Genomic DNA, 18449 nt, shown 5'->3' on the forward strand with positions numbered 1-18449 from the left:
ACAAGCCTCACTGCCTACTTAATTTATGGACTATAAAGAGCTACATTGGCTTCTAGGGGCAAACGAAGCAATTTTAGTCCTACTTCAATCTGTGAGCAGGTTCATCTATTCAATTTTCTTTCTTTTTTTTTTCCTTTTTCTCTTTTACAATTCTTTTCTTTTTCTTGAATACAGAAAGAGAAAAAATTCATTTCTATTTTCAATTTTTATTAAAAATATCTTTCTTTAATTTTGGTTACTATACTTTTTACTTTTGTGTAAATTTTTTCAAATTCTACTTTACTTCCATCATTTTATTTTAGTCTACTTCAGTGTACTCACCTTTTCAAATTCCCAAACAATTTCCTTTTTTTACTTTCTTTTTCTTTTTTCCTCTTTTTCATTTCTTTCCTTTTCTTGAATGCAGAAAGAGAAAAACTTCATTTTTACTTTCAATTTCTATTAAAAATATTTTTATTTAATTTTTATTACTATATTTTTTGCTATTAGGTAAGTTTTTTCAAATTCTATTTTACTTCCATCACTTTATTTTGGTCTACTACAGTGTATTCACTTTTTCAAATTTTCAAACGATTTTTTTTCTTTTCTTTTTTTTCTCTTTTTTCTCTTTTTCATTTCTTTTCTTTTTTCTTAAATACAGAAAATGAAAAAATTCATATTTATTTTTAATTTTTATTAAAAATATTTTTCGTTAATTTTTTCTACTACATTCTTTACTTTTGTGTATATTTTTTCAAATTCTACTTTACCCCCATCATCTCATTTTAGTCTACTTCAGTGTATTTATTTTTTTCAAATTCTCAAACAATTTCCTTCCCCCTCTTTTTTTCTCTAATCTGTCAAACCACTTCCAAACCCCAACCAAAACACACCTAGGATCTAGCATCATCTATTCGATTTTTGCGTGTGTGTGTTTTTAATTTTTAATTTCAATATTTAATTTTAATTTATTTCCATTTTTCTACCTCATTAATTCCTTTTCTCCCTTCAAAATGACAAAACAAAGGAATTCACCCCCCAAAAAAGAGCACGAAGAAACGACAGCCAGGGATTTAACCAACACAGATACAAGCAAGATGTCTGAACCAGAATCTAGAATCACGATAATAAGAATACTAGCTGGAGTCGAAAATACATTAGAATCCCTTTCTGCAGAGATAAAAGAAGTAAAAAATAGCCAGAATGAAATTAAAAATGCTATAACTGAGCTGCAATCACGGATGGATGCAGCAGCAGCAAGGATGGACGAGGCAGAACAGAGAATCAGCGATATAGAGGACAAACTTATAGAGAATAAGGAAGCAGAAAAACAGAGGGAGATTAAGGCAAAAGAGCACGATTTAAGAATTAGAGAAATCAGTGACTCGTTAAAAAGGAACAACGTAAGAATCATAGGGGTCCCAGAAGAGGAAGAGAGAGAAACAGGGATAGAGGGGTTATGTGAGCAAATGATAGCGGAAAACTTTCCTAACCTGGGGAAAGACACAGATATCAAAATCCAGGAAGCACAGAGGACCCACATTAGGTTCAACAAAAACCGACCATCAACAAGGCATATCATACTCAAATTCACAAAATACTCAGGCAAGGAGAGAATTATGAAAGCAGCAAGGGAAAAAAAGTCCCTAACCTACAAGGGAAGACAGATCAGGTTTGCAGCAGACCTATCCACAGAAACTTGGCAGGCCAGAAGGGAGTGGTGGGATATATTCAGTGTGTTGAATCAGAAAAATATGCAGCCATGAATTCTTTATCCAACAAGGCTGTCATTCAAAATAGAAGGAAAGATGAAAGGTTTCCCAGACAAACAAAAATTAAAGGAGTTTGTGACCACTAAACCAGCCCTGCAAGAAATTTTACGGGGGACTTTCTGAGGGGAGAAGAGATTAAAATATATATATATATATATATATATATATATATATATATGTATATATATATATATATATACATATATATATATATATATATATACATATATATATATATATACACGAAAAGCAACAAAAGATTAGAAAGGACCGGAGAACATCACCAGAAATTCCAATTTCACAAGCATCATAATGGCAATAAATTCATATCTTTCAGTACTCACTCTAAACATCAATGGGCTCAATGCTCCAATCAAAAGACATAGGGTAACAGAATGGATAAGACAACAAGATCCATTTATACACTGTTTACAAGAGACCCACTTTACCTAAAGACACCTTCAGATTGAAAATAAGGGGATGGAGAACCATCTATCATGCCAATCGTCAACAAAAGAAAACCAGAGTAGCCATACTTTTATCAGACAATCTAGACTTTAAAAATAAAGACTGTATCAAGGGATGCAGAAGGGCATTATATCATAATCAAGGGATCCATAGACCAAGAAGACCTAACAATTGTAAACATTTATGCACCAAATGTGGGAGAACCCAAATATACAAATCAATTAATGACAAACATAAAGAAACTCATCAACAGTAATACTATAATAGTAGGAGACTTCAACACCCCACTCACAGCAATGGACAGATCATCTAATCAAAAAATCAACAAGGAAACAATGGCTTTGAATGACACACTGGACCAGATGGACTTAACAGATATATTCACAACATTTCATGCTAAAGCAGCAGAATATACATTCTTCTCCAGTGCACATGGAACGTTCTCCAGAAAAGATCATATCATGGGACACAAATCAGCCCTAAGTTAAGTACAAAAAGATCGAGATCATACCGTGCATATTTTCAGACCACAACGCTATGAAACTCGAGATCAACCACAAGAAAAAATTTGGAAAGGTAACAAATACTTGGAGACTGAAGAACATTCTACTAAAGAATGAATGGGCTAACCAAGCAGTTAAAGAGGAAATTAAAATGTATAATGAAGTCAATGAAAATGATAACACCACAACCCAAAACCTCTGGGACGTAGCAAAGGCGGTCATAAGAGGAAAGTATATAGCAAACCAGGTTTTCCTAAAGAAGGAAGAAAGGTCTCAGATACACAACCTAACCTTACACCTTAAAGAGCTGGAAAAAGAACAGCAAATAAAACCCAAAACAGCAGAAGACAGGAAATAATAAAGATTAGAACAGAAATTAATGCTATCGAAACCAAAAAAAAAAAACAAAAAAACAGTAGAACAGATCAATGAAACCAGAAGCTGGTTCTTTGAAAGAATTAACAAAATTGATAAACCACTAGCCAGTTTGATCAAAAAGAAAAAGGAAAGGACCCAAATAAATAAAATCAAGAATGAAAGAGGAGAGATCACAACCAACACAACAGAAATAAAAACAATAAGAGAATATTAAGAGCCATTATATACCGATAAAATGGTAATCTGGAAGAAATGGACAAATCCCTAGAAACATATACACTACCAAAGCTGAAACAGGTAGATATAGAAAATTTGAACAGACCCATAACCAGTAAGGAAATCAAATGAGTAATCTGCCAAAAAACAAGAGTCCAGGGCCAGATGGCTTTCCAGGGGAATTCTACCAAACATGTAAGGAAGAGTTTGCACCTATTCTCTTGAAACTGTTCCAAAAAACAGAAGTGGAAGGAAAACTTCCAAACTCTTTCTATGAAGCCAGCATTACCTTGATTCCAAAACCAGACAGAGACCCCACTAAAAAGGAGAACTACAGACCAATTTCCCTGATGAACATGGATGCAAATATCCTCAACAAGATATTAGTCAACCGGATCCAACAATACATTAAAAAAATTATTCACCATGACCAAGTGGGATTTATACCTGGGATGCAGTGCTGGTTTAATATCTGCAAAACAATTAACGCGATTCATCACATCAATAAAAGAAAGGACAAGAACCATATGATCCTCTCAATAGATGCAGAGAAAGCATTTGACAAAATACAGCATCCTTTTTTGATAAAAAACCCCAAGAAAGTAGGGATAGAAGGATCATACCTCAAGATCATAAAAGCCATATGTGAATAACCCAACACTAATATCATCCTCAATGGGGAAAAACTGAGAGCTTTCCCCCTAAGGTTAGGAACAAGACAGGGATGTCCACTCTCGCCACTGTTATTCAACATAGTATTGGAAGTCTTAGCCTCTGCAATCAGACTACTCAAAGAAATAAAAGGCATCCAAATCGGCCAGAAGGAGGTCAAACCTTCACTCTTCGCAGATGACACAATACTCTATATGGAAAACCCAAAAGATTCCACAAAAAAACTGCTAGAACTGATCCATGAATTCACCAAAGTTGCAGGATATAAAATCAACACACAGAAATCGGTTTCATTCCTATACACCAACAATGAAGCGACAGAAAGAGAAATCAAGGAATCGATCCCATTTACAGTTGCACAAAAAACCATAAAATACCTAGGAATAAACCTAACCAAAGAGGTAGAAAATCTATACACTGAAAACTACAGAAAGTTTATGAAAGAAATTGAAGAAGATACAAAAAAAATGGAAAAACATTTCATGCTCGTGGATTGGAAGAACAAATATTGTTAAAATGTTGATACTACCCAAAGCAATCTACATATTCAACGCAATCCCTATCAAAGTAACACCAGCATTCTTCACAGAGCTAGAACAAATAATCCTAAATTTGTATGGAACCAGAAAAGACCCTAATAGCCAAAGCAATCTTGAAAAAGAAAACCAAAGCAGGAGACATCACAATCCCGGACCCCAAGCTGTATTATAAAGCTGTAATCATCAAGACAGTATGGTACTGGCACAAGAACAGACACTCTGATCAATGGAACAGAATAGAGAACCCGGAAATGGACCCACGAATATATGGCCAACTAATCTTTGACAAAGCAGGAAAGAATATCCAATGGAATAAAGACAGTCTCTTCAGCAAGTGGTGCTGGGAAAACTGGACAGCCACATGCAGAAGAATGAACCTAGACCACTTTCTTACACCAGACACAAAAATAAACTCAAAATGGATGAAAGACCTCAATGTAAGACAGAAAGCCATCAAAATCCTCGAGAAGAAAGCAGGCAAAAACCTCTTTCATCTTGGCTGCAGCAACTTCTTACTCAACACGTCTCCGGAGGCAAGGGAAACAAAAGCAAAAATGAACTACTGGGACCTCATCAAAATAAAAAGCTTCTGCACAGCGAAGGAAACAATCAGCAAAACTAAAAGGCAACCGACAGAATGGGAGAAGATATTTGCAAATGACATATCAGATCAAGGGTTAGTATCCAAAATCTATAAAGAACTTAACAAATCCAACACCCAAAAAAACAAATAATCCGTGAAGAAATGGGCAGAAGACATGAACAGACATATCTCCAAGGAAGACATACAGATGGCCAACTGACACATGAAAAAATGCCCCACATCACTCATCATCAGGAAAATACAAATCAAAACCACCATGAGATACCACCGCACATCTGTCAGAATGGCTAACTTTAACAACTCAGGCAACAACAAGTGTTGGTGAGGATGTGGAGAAAGAGGATCTCTTTTGCACTGTTGGTGGCAATGCAAGCTGGTGCAGCCACTCTGGAAAACAGTATGGAGGTTCCCCAAAAAACTAAAAATAGAACTACCCTATGACCCAGCAATTTCACTACTAGGCATTTATCCAAGGGATACAGGTGTGCTGTTTCGAAGGGGCACATGCACCCCCATGTTTATAGCAGCACTATCAACAATAGCCAAAGTATGGAAAGAGCCCAAATGTCCATCGATGGATGAATGATGAATGGATAAAGAAAATGTGATATATATATATATATATATATAATGGAGTATTACTTGGCCATCAAAAATAATGAAATCTTGCCATTTGCAACTACGTGGATGGAACTGCAGGGTATTATGCTAAGTGAATTTAGTCAGTCAGAGAAAGACAAAAATCATATGACTTCACTCGTATGAGGACTTTAAGAGACAAAACAGATGAACATAAGGGAAGGGAAACAAAAATAATATAAAAACAGGGAGGGGGACAAAACAGAACAGACTCATAAATATGGAGAACAAACTGAGGGTTGCTGGAGGGGTTGTGGGAGGGGAGATGGGCTAAATGGGTAAGGGGCATCAAGGAATCTAGTCTTGAAATCATTGTTTCACTATATGCTAACTAATTTGGATGCAAATTTTAAAAAATAAAAAATTAAAAAAAAGAATGTTCATAATAGCTTGATTCATAATACCCAAATCTCGAAACAGCACAGGTGTCCTTTAACAAAAGAATGGATAAACAAACTGTGCCGTAATAACACTATGGAATACTATTGAGCAATGAAAACAAAATGCTAGGGATACACACAACAACATGGGTGAATCTCAGATTTGCTGAGTAAAAGAAGCATACATGCTGTCTGATTCCCTTCGGGTTTAGTACTAGAACAGACAAAACTAAACACCAGTGAGAGCAATTTCTGCACAGGAGGGCATGTGTAGACTGATTGGAAAGGGACACAAGGAACTTTCCCAGGGTGTTCAAAACTATCTTGAAAAGGGTGTGGGTTACATAGATGTTTGCATCAGTCAAAACAGAATAGACCATGCATTTAAGGCCTGTGCATTTTATTGTACATAAGGTACACCTCAATTGAAAAACATAAATTAGAAAAATAAGCTTAAGAATATTTCCACCACCACCACGCTGGAAATGGCAAACCAATGGTTATATTCGCAAAGTCTGCCCCATCACAGGCTTTTTTTTTTTTTTTTTTTCCTGTCACTGATTGAACCAGTTGGGGCCCAAGGCAGTTAAAGAGTACTTTTTTGGACAGAGAACAGAAGCAAGCAAGTCATATCTGAGTACTCCCTGATCCTGCCGCTGATAGAGAACAGAGGAAGAACACAACCCTTGAACCTAGAATACAAGCATTTCCATGTACTGCAGTCAAGAAAATCCAAGTATGGCTGTTTCTAAAAAGGCATGGCATTTATTTTGGCAGGTCTGAAGACACCTTGGAAGACTAGATTACCAATTAAGTGTAGGTATTCACACACAGCATAAAGGATATGTGGTGCAAAGTTGAAGACATTGCTTTAAGACAGCAATGTTCTATCTCCTGCACTACCCCCCTATTCCGGGCTCTGCTTAATTTAGAGTAGCAATAACTTCCCATCATAATGCCAATATGGGTTCCTTAGACACTTCAACCATGCTCAACTGACCCTTACCTTTTCATTGGGTCAATAAAGGTGAAAGGAGAGGCCCACGGGGGTAGGAAACTGTCCCTCTCCTTCCTCCTTCAGGGTGGTGGGATAGAGCCAGGGCCTGCATAGATGTAAGGGCACAGTGTTTGAAGCAGGAAGACTGCATTCTTCAGAACTGTGTCATGAACCACCCACGGGCTGGTTCTGTCTAGTTCTGTAACAATGGTTAAAGCATGCCCAGTTTATGCAAAGTTTTAAAGTCTGAAGAGTTCCAAGGTTTGGTGAATATATACAAATAAATATACAAATGCACCATTGGCTACCAGGGAAAGGAAAGCCAGGGGAGGACTGACAGCTAGGGAAGATGGAGATCCTGAGTACCCATGCAGTTAAGGCAATCAGCACACAAAGAATGTTATTTAAAGTAAGATTGGGGGTAGGGGGCACCTCCGAGGCTCAGTTGGTTGAGCATCTGATTCTTGATTTTGGCTCAGGTCATGATCTCACGGTTCTCAGGGGTTCCCAGGATGGAGCCCCACATCTGGGCTCTGTGCTGACAATACAGAGTCTGTTTGGGATTCTCTCTCTTCCCCCTCTCTCCCCTCCCCCACTCACGCTCCCTCTCTCTCTCAAACTAAATAATTAAACATTAAAAAAATAAATAAACATTTTTTTAAAAAGAAAAAATAAATAAGATTACAAGGCTCCTCGCTGGCTCAGTCAGAAGAACATGAGACTCTTGATCTCAGGGTCATGAGTTCAAGCCCGATGTCGAGTGCAGAGATTACTTAAAATAAAAACTAAAAAAAAAAAAAAAAGGATTAAGAGTACACATAACCTCAGGTACACATGAGAGAGAAATCATTTAATCATCTAACAAACATTTGTTGAAGACCTTGATAGGGAAATTATTTTGGATTATTCAGGTGGCTGTAAATGCAATCACAAGTGTCCTTACAAGAATTAGGCAGAAAGATTTACACTGTTGGCTTTGAAGATGGACGGACGGACGAAGGGGCCATGAACCAAGCAAGGAATGTTGCTCCAAAAGCTGGAAAAGGTAAGAAACATATTCTTCTCTAGAGCCTCCAGAGGGCACAGAGCCCTGCTGACACATTGTGGTTTTAGCCCGATGAGATGAATTTAAAACCAACACCTGGTGTCCAGAACTCTAAGAGAATAAACTTGTGGTGTTTTAAGTTACCAAGTTTGCAGTACTTTGTTACAGAAGCCACAGGAAACTAATACACTCTGTTAAGAAGAAAAGACAGGCTAAAACTGGAAGAAAATATTTGCAAACCACATATCCAACAAAGGTCTATTATCAAGACTATATAAAGAACTCTCAAAGTTCAATGGTAAAAAAAAAGAAAAAAGAAAAAAGCAATTCAAACAAAATCCCACTAGAGAATGGGCAAAAATCATCAACAGACACTTCACCAAAGAGGGCATACAGATTGCAAATAAGCACATGAAAAGATACTCCTATCATTAGCCATTAGGAAGATGTAAATTATAACCACAATGAGTTATCACTACCCACCTATCAGGCTGGCTAAAATAAAAAGTAAAAACACCAAATGCTGGCAAGTCTGAGGAGGAACAGGATCACTTATAGACTGCTGGTAGGACTGTAAAATGGTACAGCCACTCTGGAAACTAGTTTGGCAGTTTCTTAAAAAGCAAAACCTGCAGCTAACATATGACCCCGCAGTGGCACTCTTAGGCATTCTCCCAAGTAACTGGAAACTTATGTTCATACAGCACATATAGTCATATAGAGACACAAATGTTCACAGGAGTTTTATTCGTAATAGGCAAAAACTGAAAATGACCCAAATGTCCTTCAAAGGATGAACAGTGAAGCAAACGTGTGATATATCCATCCCATGGAATACTACACAGCAATATAAGGATTAAACTACTGATTCACTCAACCCTTGGATGGACCTCAAGGAAATCATGCTGAATGAAAACAACCAAATCCCAGAAGGTTACATAGTCACATATATAAATTCCTGAATGCAAAATCACGGTACAAAGAACAGATTGTGCCTGCCAGGGTTTAAGGGCTTGAGAGGGAATGGTGGTTATAAAGGGTAGCATGAGGGAGCCTAGTGGTGACTGAGCAGTTCTGGTGGCAGGGCAACAAAACGAAACTTGATATAATGTGCACAGAACTACACGTGTACACACAGAGCTGATGAAATCAGAATATGCTCTGCAGATTGCATCAATGTCGTTTTCCTTGTTTCGATATTGCACTCAAGGTATGTAAGATGTTATCACTCAGGAAAGCTGGGTGAAGGGTACATGAGCCTCCCTCCTATACTTTTTGCAACTGCCTGTGAATCTATACTTATTTCAAAAGGAGAAGTTAAAAAAGTAATAATAAAGGTGGAGTAAACTAGAAATAGCTTGTGATGGAGATTAAGAAGAAACGCCTAGTAAGACAGGAGGAAAACCAGGAGTGTCTGGTGTTAAGGAAGATTCCAGAAAAAAACGCACCAAGGACAAAGGTAGGTGACACAGAGGCAATTTTGGTGGAATGATGGAAATGGAAACCAGTGGCTTGAAGAGTGATCTATCTGTGGGTTAAATTTCTAGCTTCTAACTATTATAACAGACTGTTACATCTACATAACAAGTGTTCTGATTCTGAGCTTGCAAATGCTAAGAGCTTACAACTTGTTGAAACACTTACTTTGAACCAGAACTATTTTAAGCACTTTATAAGTATTAACACATTTAGTTCACAACTCAAGAGACAGATTCAGTGAGCCTCTCCATCTTATAGATGAGTAAACAGAGACATGGGCTAATTAGGGAATTTGCTCATGTGAGAGCCTGGGACCAGGATCCAGGCGGTCTCTTCCATGCATTCATTTCTGCAACAAATATTTATGGAACACCTACCAGGTGTCAGGTTTCTGGCCATTAAGCTTCAAATTTCTACTCTAGTCACCACCAATCAGTTACTTTATCACTTTTGGGGTTCCAAATAGGTCTAGTTCAAGGGATAGAAGGAGAAGGAACCCTTAAGAGAGTGAGACATAGAAAGTTTAAGGATAAAAAAACTGCAAGAGAATAAATGATGGAGGGGGCCGTGTGACCAAGATTTTCTGTAAAACTATCTTCTGAATTCTATGTGTGGCCGTGTAGCTATTTCAAGCGTGTAGAAGAGAGTTCGAGACCAAGTGGAGAAGAAGCAGTGGCAGAATACAGAGAGAACCTATGTTTCCCAACGGGGTTCCAAGTCCTGTTCACCTGGAAGGATGCCCGACCGCCGCAGGAGTAGCTGCACAGAGCTGTCCTTCCCTCCACTCAGGCCTCCAGGTGACTGGGCCTGTGCCTTTCATTCTTTCCTTCAGCGTTTCTTTTTCCTGTTCCAGCAAACTTACCTCCTTTACTCCATGTCCTACCTCTCAATGTTATCTTCCTATTTGCTCACAGTAATGTGTATTTTGTGAAAAGTCTCCAATTACTGTGCAAATGAGAGAGAAAAACATGAGTGGTGGGAGTATTTAAAAGGGGAAATCACGTTATTGATGAGGAATAGCCCAGCCCACCATAATGAGGGCGAGTAAGTGAGCAGTTGAGAAGGGTGGGTTAAGGAGAAGGTGGTGAGAATAACCCAAAAACCCCACAGAAATGAGTTTAGATGAAATGTTTTTCGATAAAATACATATTTGCTTTGCTGTCAAGTTCAAAACAGACTTAATTCACATAATCTTCAATCCATCCCATCTCCTACTTTCGAACTCTCCCATCAACTCTTCTGTCAAGCCCAATCATTTCTTTACAAATTTGCTTTGTTACTTTTTACCTTGTCCTTTTAACATGCAAACGTTTTTAATATTTATGTAATTAAAACACATCAATTTTTCTCTTCTGTTTTCTCCCTTTGGTGGTATAAAGAACCATCTTCATTCCAAGTCTTCCAGATTTTCTCCTAACAAACACCAACATTTATTTACCAGTGGCTCCTTTCTGGTTTTAGTCTTCTTATGCTATCTCTTCAATTAGACTTTTACATTTTAAGTTACAAAGCACAGTAATAAGCTAACCAATCTTTGACAAAGCAGGAAAGAATATCCAATGGAATAAAGACAGTCTCTTCAGCGAGTGGTGCTGGGAAAACTGGACAGCTACATGCAGAAGAATGAACCTGAACCACTTTCTCACACCAGACACAAAAATAAACTCAAAATGGATGAAAGACCTCAACATAAGACAGGAAGCTATCAAAATCTTCGAGAAGAAAGCAGGTAAAGACCTCTTTGATCTTGGCCGCAGTAACTTCTTACTCAACACGTCTCCGGAGGCAAGGGAAACAAAAGCAAAAATGAACTACTGGGACCTCATCAAAATAAATAGCTTCTGCACAGCGAAGGAAACAATCAGCAAAACTAAAAGGCAACCGACAGAATGGGAGAAGATATTTGCAAACGACATATCAGATAAAGGGTTAGTATCCAAGATCTATAAAGAACTCAACACCCAAAAAACAAATAATCCAGTGAAGAAATGGGCAAAAGACATGAATAGACACTTCTCCAAAGAAGACATCCAGATGGCCAACTGACACATGAAAAAATGCTCAACATCACTCATCATCAGGGAAATACAAACCAAAACCACCATGAGATACCACCCCACACCTGTCCGAATGGCTAACATTAACAACTCAGGCAACAGATGTTGGCGAGGATGTGGAGAAAGAGGATCTCTTTTGCACTGTTGGTGGGAAGGCAACCTGGGGCAGCCCTCTGGAAAACAGTATGGAGGTTCCCCAAAAAACTAAAAGTAGAACTACCCTACGACCCAGCAATTGCACAACTAGGCATTTATCCAAGGGATACAGGTGTGCTGTTTCAAAGGGACACATGCACCCCCATGTTTATAGCAGCACTATCAACAATAGCCAAAGTATGGAAAGAGCCCGAATGTCCATCGATGGATGAATAGATAAAGATGTGGTATATATATACAATGGAGTATTATTTGGCAACCAAAAAGAATGAAATCTTGCCATTTGCAACTACGTGGATGGAACTGGAGGGTATTATGCTAAGCGAAATTAGTCAGTCAGAGAAAGACAAATATACAACTTCACTCATATGAGGTCTTCAAGACACAGAACAGATGAACATAAGGGAAGGGAAACAAAAATGATATAAAAACAGGGAAGGGGACAAAACATAAGAGACTTAAATATGGAGAACAAACAGAGGGTTACTGGAGGGGTTGTGGGAGGGGGGGTTGGGCTAAATGGGTAAGGGGCATTAAGAAATCTACTCCTGAAATCATTGTTGCACTATATGCTAACTAATTTGGATGTAAATTAAAAAAATAAAATTTTTAAAAAGTAAATAAAAAATAAATAAACAAAAGCATAGTATTGAATTTCTTTAAAATGACCCAAATCTGTGGGACGCCTGGGTGGCTCAGTTAGTCTGGAGCCTGCTTGGGATCTTCTCTCTCTCTCCCTCTGCCCCTGACCCCCACTTTTGCTCTCTGTCTAAAAAAAACCACACACACAACAAAAAAAAAAAAGCAAAACAAAAAAACATATCTTTACCATGTTAACTAATTATTTGTGTGTGTTCTCCTTTAGTCTTTGTTTATTTGATGAAAAAAAAAGCTTTTATTTATTGAGGATAATATGTCAGGGCTTTACAAACATGATCTCTTTTAATCTACACAACTCTGTGAGCTAGATACTATATAACCATTTTATAGAAGAGGCCTCTGTGGCTGAAAAGATAAGAACCTGTCAAAGTTAGTTGGCTGTCAGTAGCCACTCTGGGGTTTGAACATATGCCTATCCAAACTTTAAACATACCCATATAATATAAAATAATTTGTATTTCTGTTTGCCTAATATTGAATATCACATGTAGCTGTGATAGTTAATGTCATGTTTGTACCTAGTATTCATAATCGTTTCAATAACAGCACATTATTCAACACAGTCATATACCACAATTTAACCATTTCCCTTCATTGGAAGTTTTAAATGCTTCCTAGTCTTCCCTATTACATAGAACCCTGAAATGACAAGGATTGCTTTTATGCTTCCAAACTATTTCCTTAAGATAAATGCCACACAACTGTATTACAAGGTCAAATGATATGAACATTTATTTTTTGAGGCTGCTAATTACATTATGCCAGCTTGCCTTCCAAAAATGTTGTAATGATTAGACTGGTAGGGTTGTATTGATTTTTGTACAAACTCACTAATTTTAGATGACATTTTTAAAAAAATGCATTTTTAAGCTCTCTCAAAACCATTTTCCCTTCTTTTATAACCCAGGCTTATGTTGGTATATTAAAATCACAAACTAGGATAGAAATTTCCTAGTGCAAACACTTTATTTTAAACATGAAGAGAGTAAGACCAAGATCGTCAGAGCCAGACATTCTAGCTATCTGTATTGGCCATATAAATATGTCTACTCTGTACAAAAGTTATGAAAATGCTAGTATCCTACCTACTACATGAATACGGCATATTGCACTTTCAAATTCCTCAGAGCTTAACAGATTTGGCCCTAGATACGTTTCTGGTTTCATCTTAAAACGCTTCTCATAAGTACGTAGTGTACTTTGAATCACCTTATCTTCGAAGTGATTTAAGATTTGAAGTTTCCGTAGTGGGGAGGGGATGATTGGACAAAGAACAAGATTTATGACAAGCACTTCTTCCCCTTTGTTTAAGGCCTGCAAGAACATGTACCGGCCCAAACCACAAGGGCCTCCTTGACCCTGTGTAGGAATAGGTAAACTAGGCAATCCCATCCCCAAGTGCTTATAATCCAATTAAGAGACAAAAATGTCAAGGCCAGAGAGATCTTGGAAACTATTTGGATCCATCTCCTTCTATAGAGTAGGAAGGGAAACCCCAGGGGGAGGCACCAAAAGGTAGTAAAAGGACTTAAGTGTTTAGGCCAGAAGTCTAGAGAATAGTGCAGAGGTATGTGAATGAAATGTCCCAATATATTATGAACAAATGACACTTAAAGGTTAAAGGAAAATAAAGACCCAAAAAATGAAAGGACGAAAAAAAAAAAAAAAAAAAAAAACCAACACAGCTCGGATACAGGAGTGGGAATGCTCAATGACTTATTAAAGTCTGCTGTTTCTGAAAACCTCCATTCAGTCCTCTATGGTAGCATCTCGGAAAATCTCCAGACATAAATAGTTTGAAGAGAGCTCATGAAGCAAATGAAAGTAGACAAAAGGGCCCGCAAATTCTGACTTCCTAGCATTCAGGCATCGTCTGCCCTCCAGAGCTCTCACCTACGGAAGGGTGAGAGCTTACTTTAAGATATTTTAGCTTCCTGTGTATATATTATCATCATCCCCCATAAGAAGCTGCCTAAGATATTATTGAAATGATTTGGGGAAGAGTGAAACTTTGATATTGTGAGAAGTAAAGGAGATGGTTCATTTTCAGAAATACTAAATGAAAGCTGGGCTGTCCAGTTAACCTAATAGGTCTACAACCTACTGGAAATATGTGCAACCCTCACCCCCACCCCCAACCCCCTACAATGGAGTCCCAAACCCTTAGACACTTCACTTCCTGGTTCTTCTTCCGCTCTCTGTCTGGTGGACTTATTTTCACAGATTTTGCAATGAACATGTGCCATAGAATAAAGGGAGGAGGGAATGAAAGTCTCTGCCTCACTGCAGGGAATAGGTTTGTCCCAATCAGACTACCTTTTGCCTTAGATGGGCATAGGCAACCTCCAGGAAAGGCTGTAACCTCTGTAGTACTCAGCCAATGAGAAATCAGGGGAGGGACCTGTGTGCTAGGAGATAAATTGCCTGCTGTGACTGTCACCAATGTACCTGTTCATCAGACACCCACGCTTGGTTGATTAAAGCCTTGCTTCACTGTGCTCCGAGTCTTGGCCTCTTTCCTTTGATCAGGTCAGTGGGCTTATTTCTCATAGATGTCAAGCGAAAACTCTTTGTCTCCAACTTAGAGTAATTAGTAACATAAAAGAAGTTCAGGACAAACATCCATATTACAAGTTACAAATTAATTTTTAAATGTGTATGTGAACAATAATCAAAGTATCAGAATGCTATGTATCTTGTAAGTTTAATGGAGGAAATAAATTATGAAATGTGTTCAAAGAATAGGTCCTAAAATCAAGTCAGTGGATCAGGACCAGCAGTACCACATCAGCCAATTTGTGGATGTGGATGTGACATGGAAATGCTCTACCAGCAAGGGCATCATCTAGGCCAAGAGGACCATGTGCCCATCCAGATGAACCTGGCTGAGGTTGACCAGGTGACAAGTAGGTTCAACAACCAGTTTAAAACCTACACTATCTGTGGACCAGTTAACAGGATGGGGGAGTCAGATGACTCCATCCTCCTACTAGCCAAGGCCAACAGCATCGTTTCAGAGAACTTCTGACTGGAGAGGCTCACAGATGGAACATTTGTCATAAATAGCAACCCCGCAAAAAAAAAAAAAAAAAAAAAATTCAATGAAATTGAAGTACCAGGAAAACTGTACATAGGAAGGTTAAATACTGTTCTGTGAAACTTTTATTTCAGTTATAGTTATGTGTGAGTTTATTGCGTTGTAATATAAAGTAGACTTTTTTTATTGTGAGTCACTTCCAAAAAAGTATGAGAAACAAGTTTAAAAGAACATTATGTAAGTAACAGAAACAAATGGAGAGATGCTGTAATACATCATGGCTTAGAGAAAAATATTTGGTTGTAATAGAGAATGAATGCAGGGGTAATAGTATGAGTAGAGAACAAAGAATGTACCAAAATCAGCTGCAGTACTAAATTTCCAATGCCAAGCATAGTGTACTCAATAAACATGTATGGAGTGAATTAATTAATAATTATGGAACTAATTAACTATTGGAGACCAGAAGCCACTAAGGATAGAAATATGAAAAAAAAAAAAAAGAATGTAATCAAAAGCATGTATAAAAAAAGATTTCTTTTACAGCAGCCTTAGAGAAATGTAAAACTCAAGGGCATTTTACACATGTATATGTGTGCACGTGCATATATTTATATACATATACGTATATAAGCCAACACACACTTTTATCCCTATTAAAGAGCTCACTGGTCCTCGTAAGTATGGGTAAAGCTTAGATTATACACAAATCTGATTAGAGCTCTTCTTAATCAGCAGTCCTGAACGGAGCGAGAGAGGGAAATGAAAAAAAAAAAAACAACAGGGCAGTAGCATGGAAGGATGAATGAATGAATGGTAGATATGACTGTACAGGGACTTGTTTTTACCCTGCTCTCTATCAGACACATCCTCAGCGTCCTTTCTCCTACTAGACAGGTTCAAGAGGTCATAAATACACAATAATGTAACTTTCCGGATTTGCGAGTGTGTCTTCGGGGAAAGAAGGGGACGCAGCACGTACATACCAGCAGCAGCTGAATGGGGGTGTTTGGTTCATACTTGATACCAGTGAAAAAAGAAATGATTTTTGTATTTCCTCTCCTCCTTCCCCCACAGCACTGTGCGAATGGACTAAAGAAAACTTCAGGGGAGTAAAGCCAGCAGTTCACCCAGAAATGTGACCGCCATCGAGATTATGGTGACGAGAAAGCACACGCAGGACGTTTGCTTAAATGCCCGGGTCGGGAAGAGGGACCAAAGAAAAGTTCCCACCCACGGCACGCACCGCCTGGGCTCCTCACCATTTGCATCGCTTCCTCCATCCACTTTTCGGTTTCCCCCGCCGTCACCGAGCACCCGGCGCCGCCAGTAGCCGGCGTGGAGGCCGCCTTTGCCTCCATCCTGCACCCGGGCCGTGGTGCTCAGCGCCCGAGGCTGAAGCAACAGCAGCGGAGCGCCGGCAACGGAACGCGGCGGACGCGAGCCGCGGTTTCCAGGGAAGTCGAACGGCGATGCACTCGGGAGCGAATTCTAGACGGACCCGGGGGGCCCGGACCAGTGAGCGGCGACGGCGGCGCGGCGACAGCAGCAGAAAGCGCAGCTGCTCGCCCGTAGTCCACGCCCCCTCCCCGCCCCGGTGACAGTCTCTGCGGAAAGTCGCGTTTGTGATTTCTGGAGAGCACCGAGCGGGACTACGGAGGTGCTGCCTGGTCGTTGGGGCCAAGTGACGAGGAAACGCTTTCCTGGCGAACAGCCCCTCCCCACCCCCGCCGCCCTTAGACAGCCCGCACCTTCAGGGTCTGAAGATGCTGAGCTCTATGTGGAATTTTCTAAAACGTCACAAAAAGAAATGCATCTTCCTGGGCACAGTGCTCGGAGGTGGGTGACAGCGTCCTCGGAAAGGGACATTGGGAGAAGGGGGCGGAAGAGAGGTGACTGTCTTGGAAAATAGAGGCCGGGCGACCATAGTCCCGGATATGTGGAGGGGCTTTCGCTCGCCGGTCGGACGGGGCGCTGGGTGACGAACCCCTAAGGGTCTTCCCGTCTCTGCGGTTGTGGGATTTGTATCTTTTGTCCTGAAGCTGCCCCTTACTCTGTTTCTCTCCTCCCCTTTCTTCTCGCGGACCTTGGGAGAACCCACCACAATTAAGTTTCTGTTTCAAGATAATCATTCTCTTACCGACACATATTTCAAATTGTTTTCCTGGGAGATTCTTCGTTTCTCTTTGGCACTCTCCGTATTTTATTTGGCTTTCATCCTTCGCAGAAGTTTCATAATGTTCTAGGAGAGTTACCTAAAACCTGCCCTTCCAGCGTTGTTTAAAGTTAGGGGCGCCTGGGCGGCTTAGTGAGTGAGCCTGGAGCCTGCTTGGGGTTCTCCCTCTCTCTCTCCGTCTATCCCCCCTCCTCCTCCCTTCCTCTGCCCCTCTCCCCAGCTCGCTTGCGCGGGCTCTCTCTCTGTCTCAATAAAAAAAAAAAAAAAAAAAAAAAAAATTAATTTGAATTTTTGAAAACTGCACAGTTATTCTAAATGACTGGGAGGTATATACTAGACAAACACAAATCAGTGTTTTAGTTCTGTTTCTGCTTCTTTAGAATACAAATTATGCAGTAGGAAATGTTTGAGAGATGTTGTGCCGTCTTCCTGGGGATCTTCAAAGTTGGGATCAGTGCCCATCCAGCTGGTGTAACTGAGTTGCACAGGCTGAGAGGCGATTTGGAAACAGGGAAGATAATCCTGAGAGCCTTTTGCCCCATAGGACAGTCATGCCATAATATGCAGGGACTTGAAGGAGAGAATAAAAAGCCATGTGAGATATAGGAGAAGGAAGCATAGGAATGTTAAGAGGGAATTTTTAGAATTTGACTTTTTGAGCAATTATCACTAACTACATGCTTCGGTTACAG

The 18449-nt window shown here is 39.3% G+C and overlaps 2 protein-coding genes and 1 pseudogene across 7 annotated transcripts in view; 2 read left to right on the plus strand and 1 right to left on the minus strand.

Annotated features, from left to right (window-relative positions):
• The window catches only part of ADAT2 (adenosine deaminase tRNA specific 2), a 47179-nt gene extending 30145 nt beyond the window's left edge, over positions 1 to 17034 (minus strand). For 3 of the 4 annotated variants that reach the window (XR_006217899.1, XM_042987245.1, XM_007096363.2), the window contains exon 1: positions 16844 to 17034. Coding sequence is in view for 2 of the 4 variants with exons in the window: in XM_042987245.1 (XP_042843179.1) it covers positions 16844 to 16942 (99 nt within the window). In the remaining 2 variants the exon portion in view is untranslated. Of the gene's footprint in view, positions 1 to 16567; positions 16634 to 16843 lie in introns of those variants that run through there. The other variant, XM_042987246.1, reaches the window with a different exon arrangement.
• LOC102955776 lies at positions 15268 to 15572 on the plus strand (annotated as a pseudogene).
• An 86-nt stretch (positions 17035 to 17120) lies between the features above and the next one.
• PEX3 (peroxisomal biogenesis factor 3) overlaps positions 17121 to 18449 on the plus strand; it is a 33435-nt gene continuing 32106 nt past the window's right edge. For all 3 annotated transcript variants that reach the window (XR_001511792.2, XR_001511793.2, XM_007096362.3), the window contains exon 1: positions 17121 to 17420. Coding sequence is in view for 1 of the 3 variants with exons in the window: in XM_007096362.3 (XP_007096424.2) it covers positions 17348 to 17420 (73 nt within the window). In the remaining 2 variants the exon portion in view is untranslated. The remainder of the gene's footprint in view (positions 17421 to 18449) is intronic.

The sequence above is a fragment of the Panthera tigris genome, chromosome B2 (genome assembly GCF_018350195.1).
Source record: "Panthera tigris isolate Pti1 chromosome B2, P.tigris_Pti1_mat1.1, whole genome shotgun sequence".
Classification (NCBI taxonomy): domain Eukaryota; kingdom Metazoa; phylum Chordata; class Mammalia; order Carnivora; family Felidae; genus Panthera; species Panthera tigris.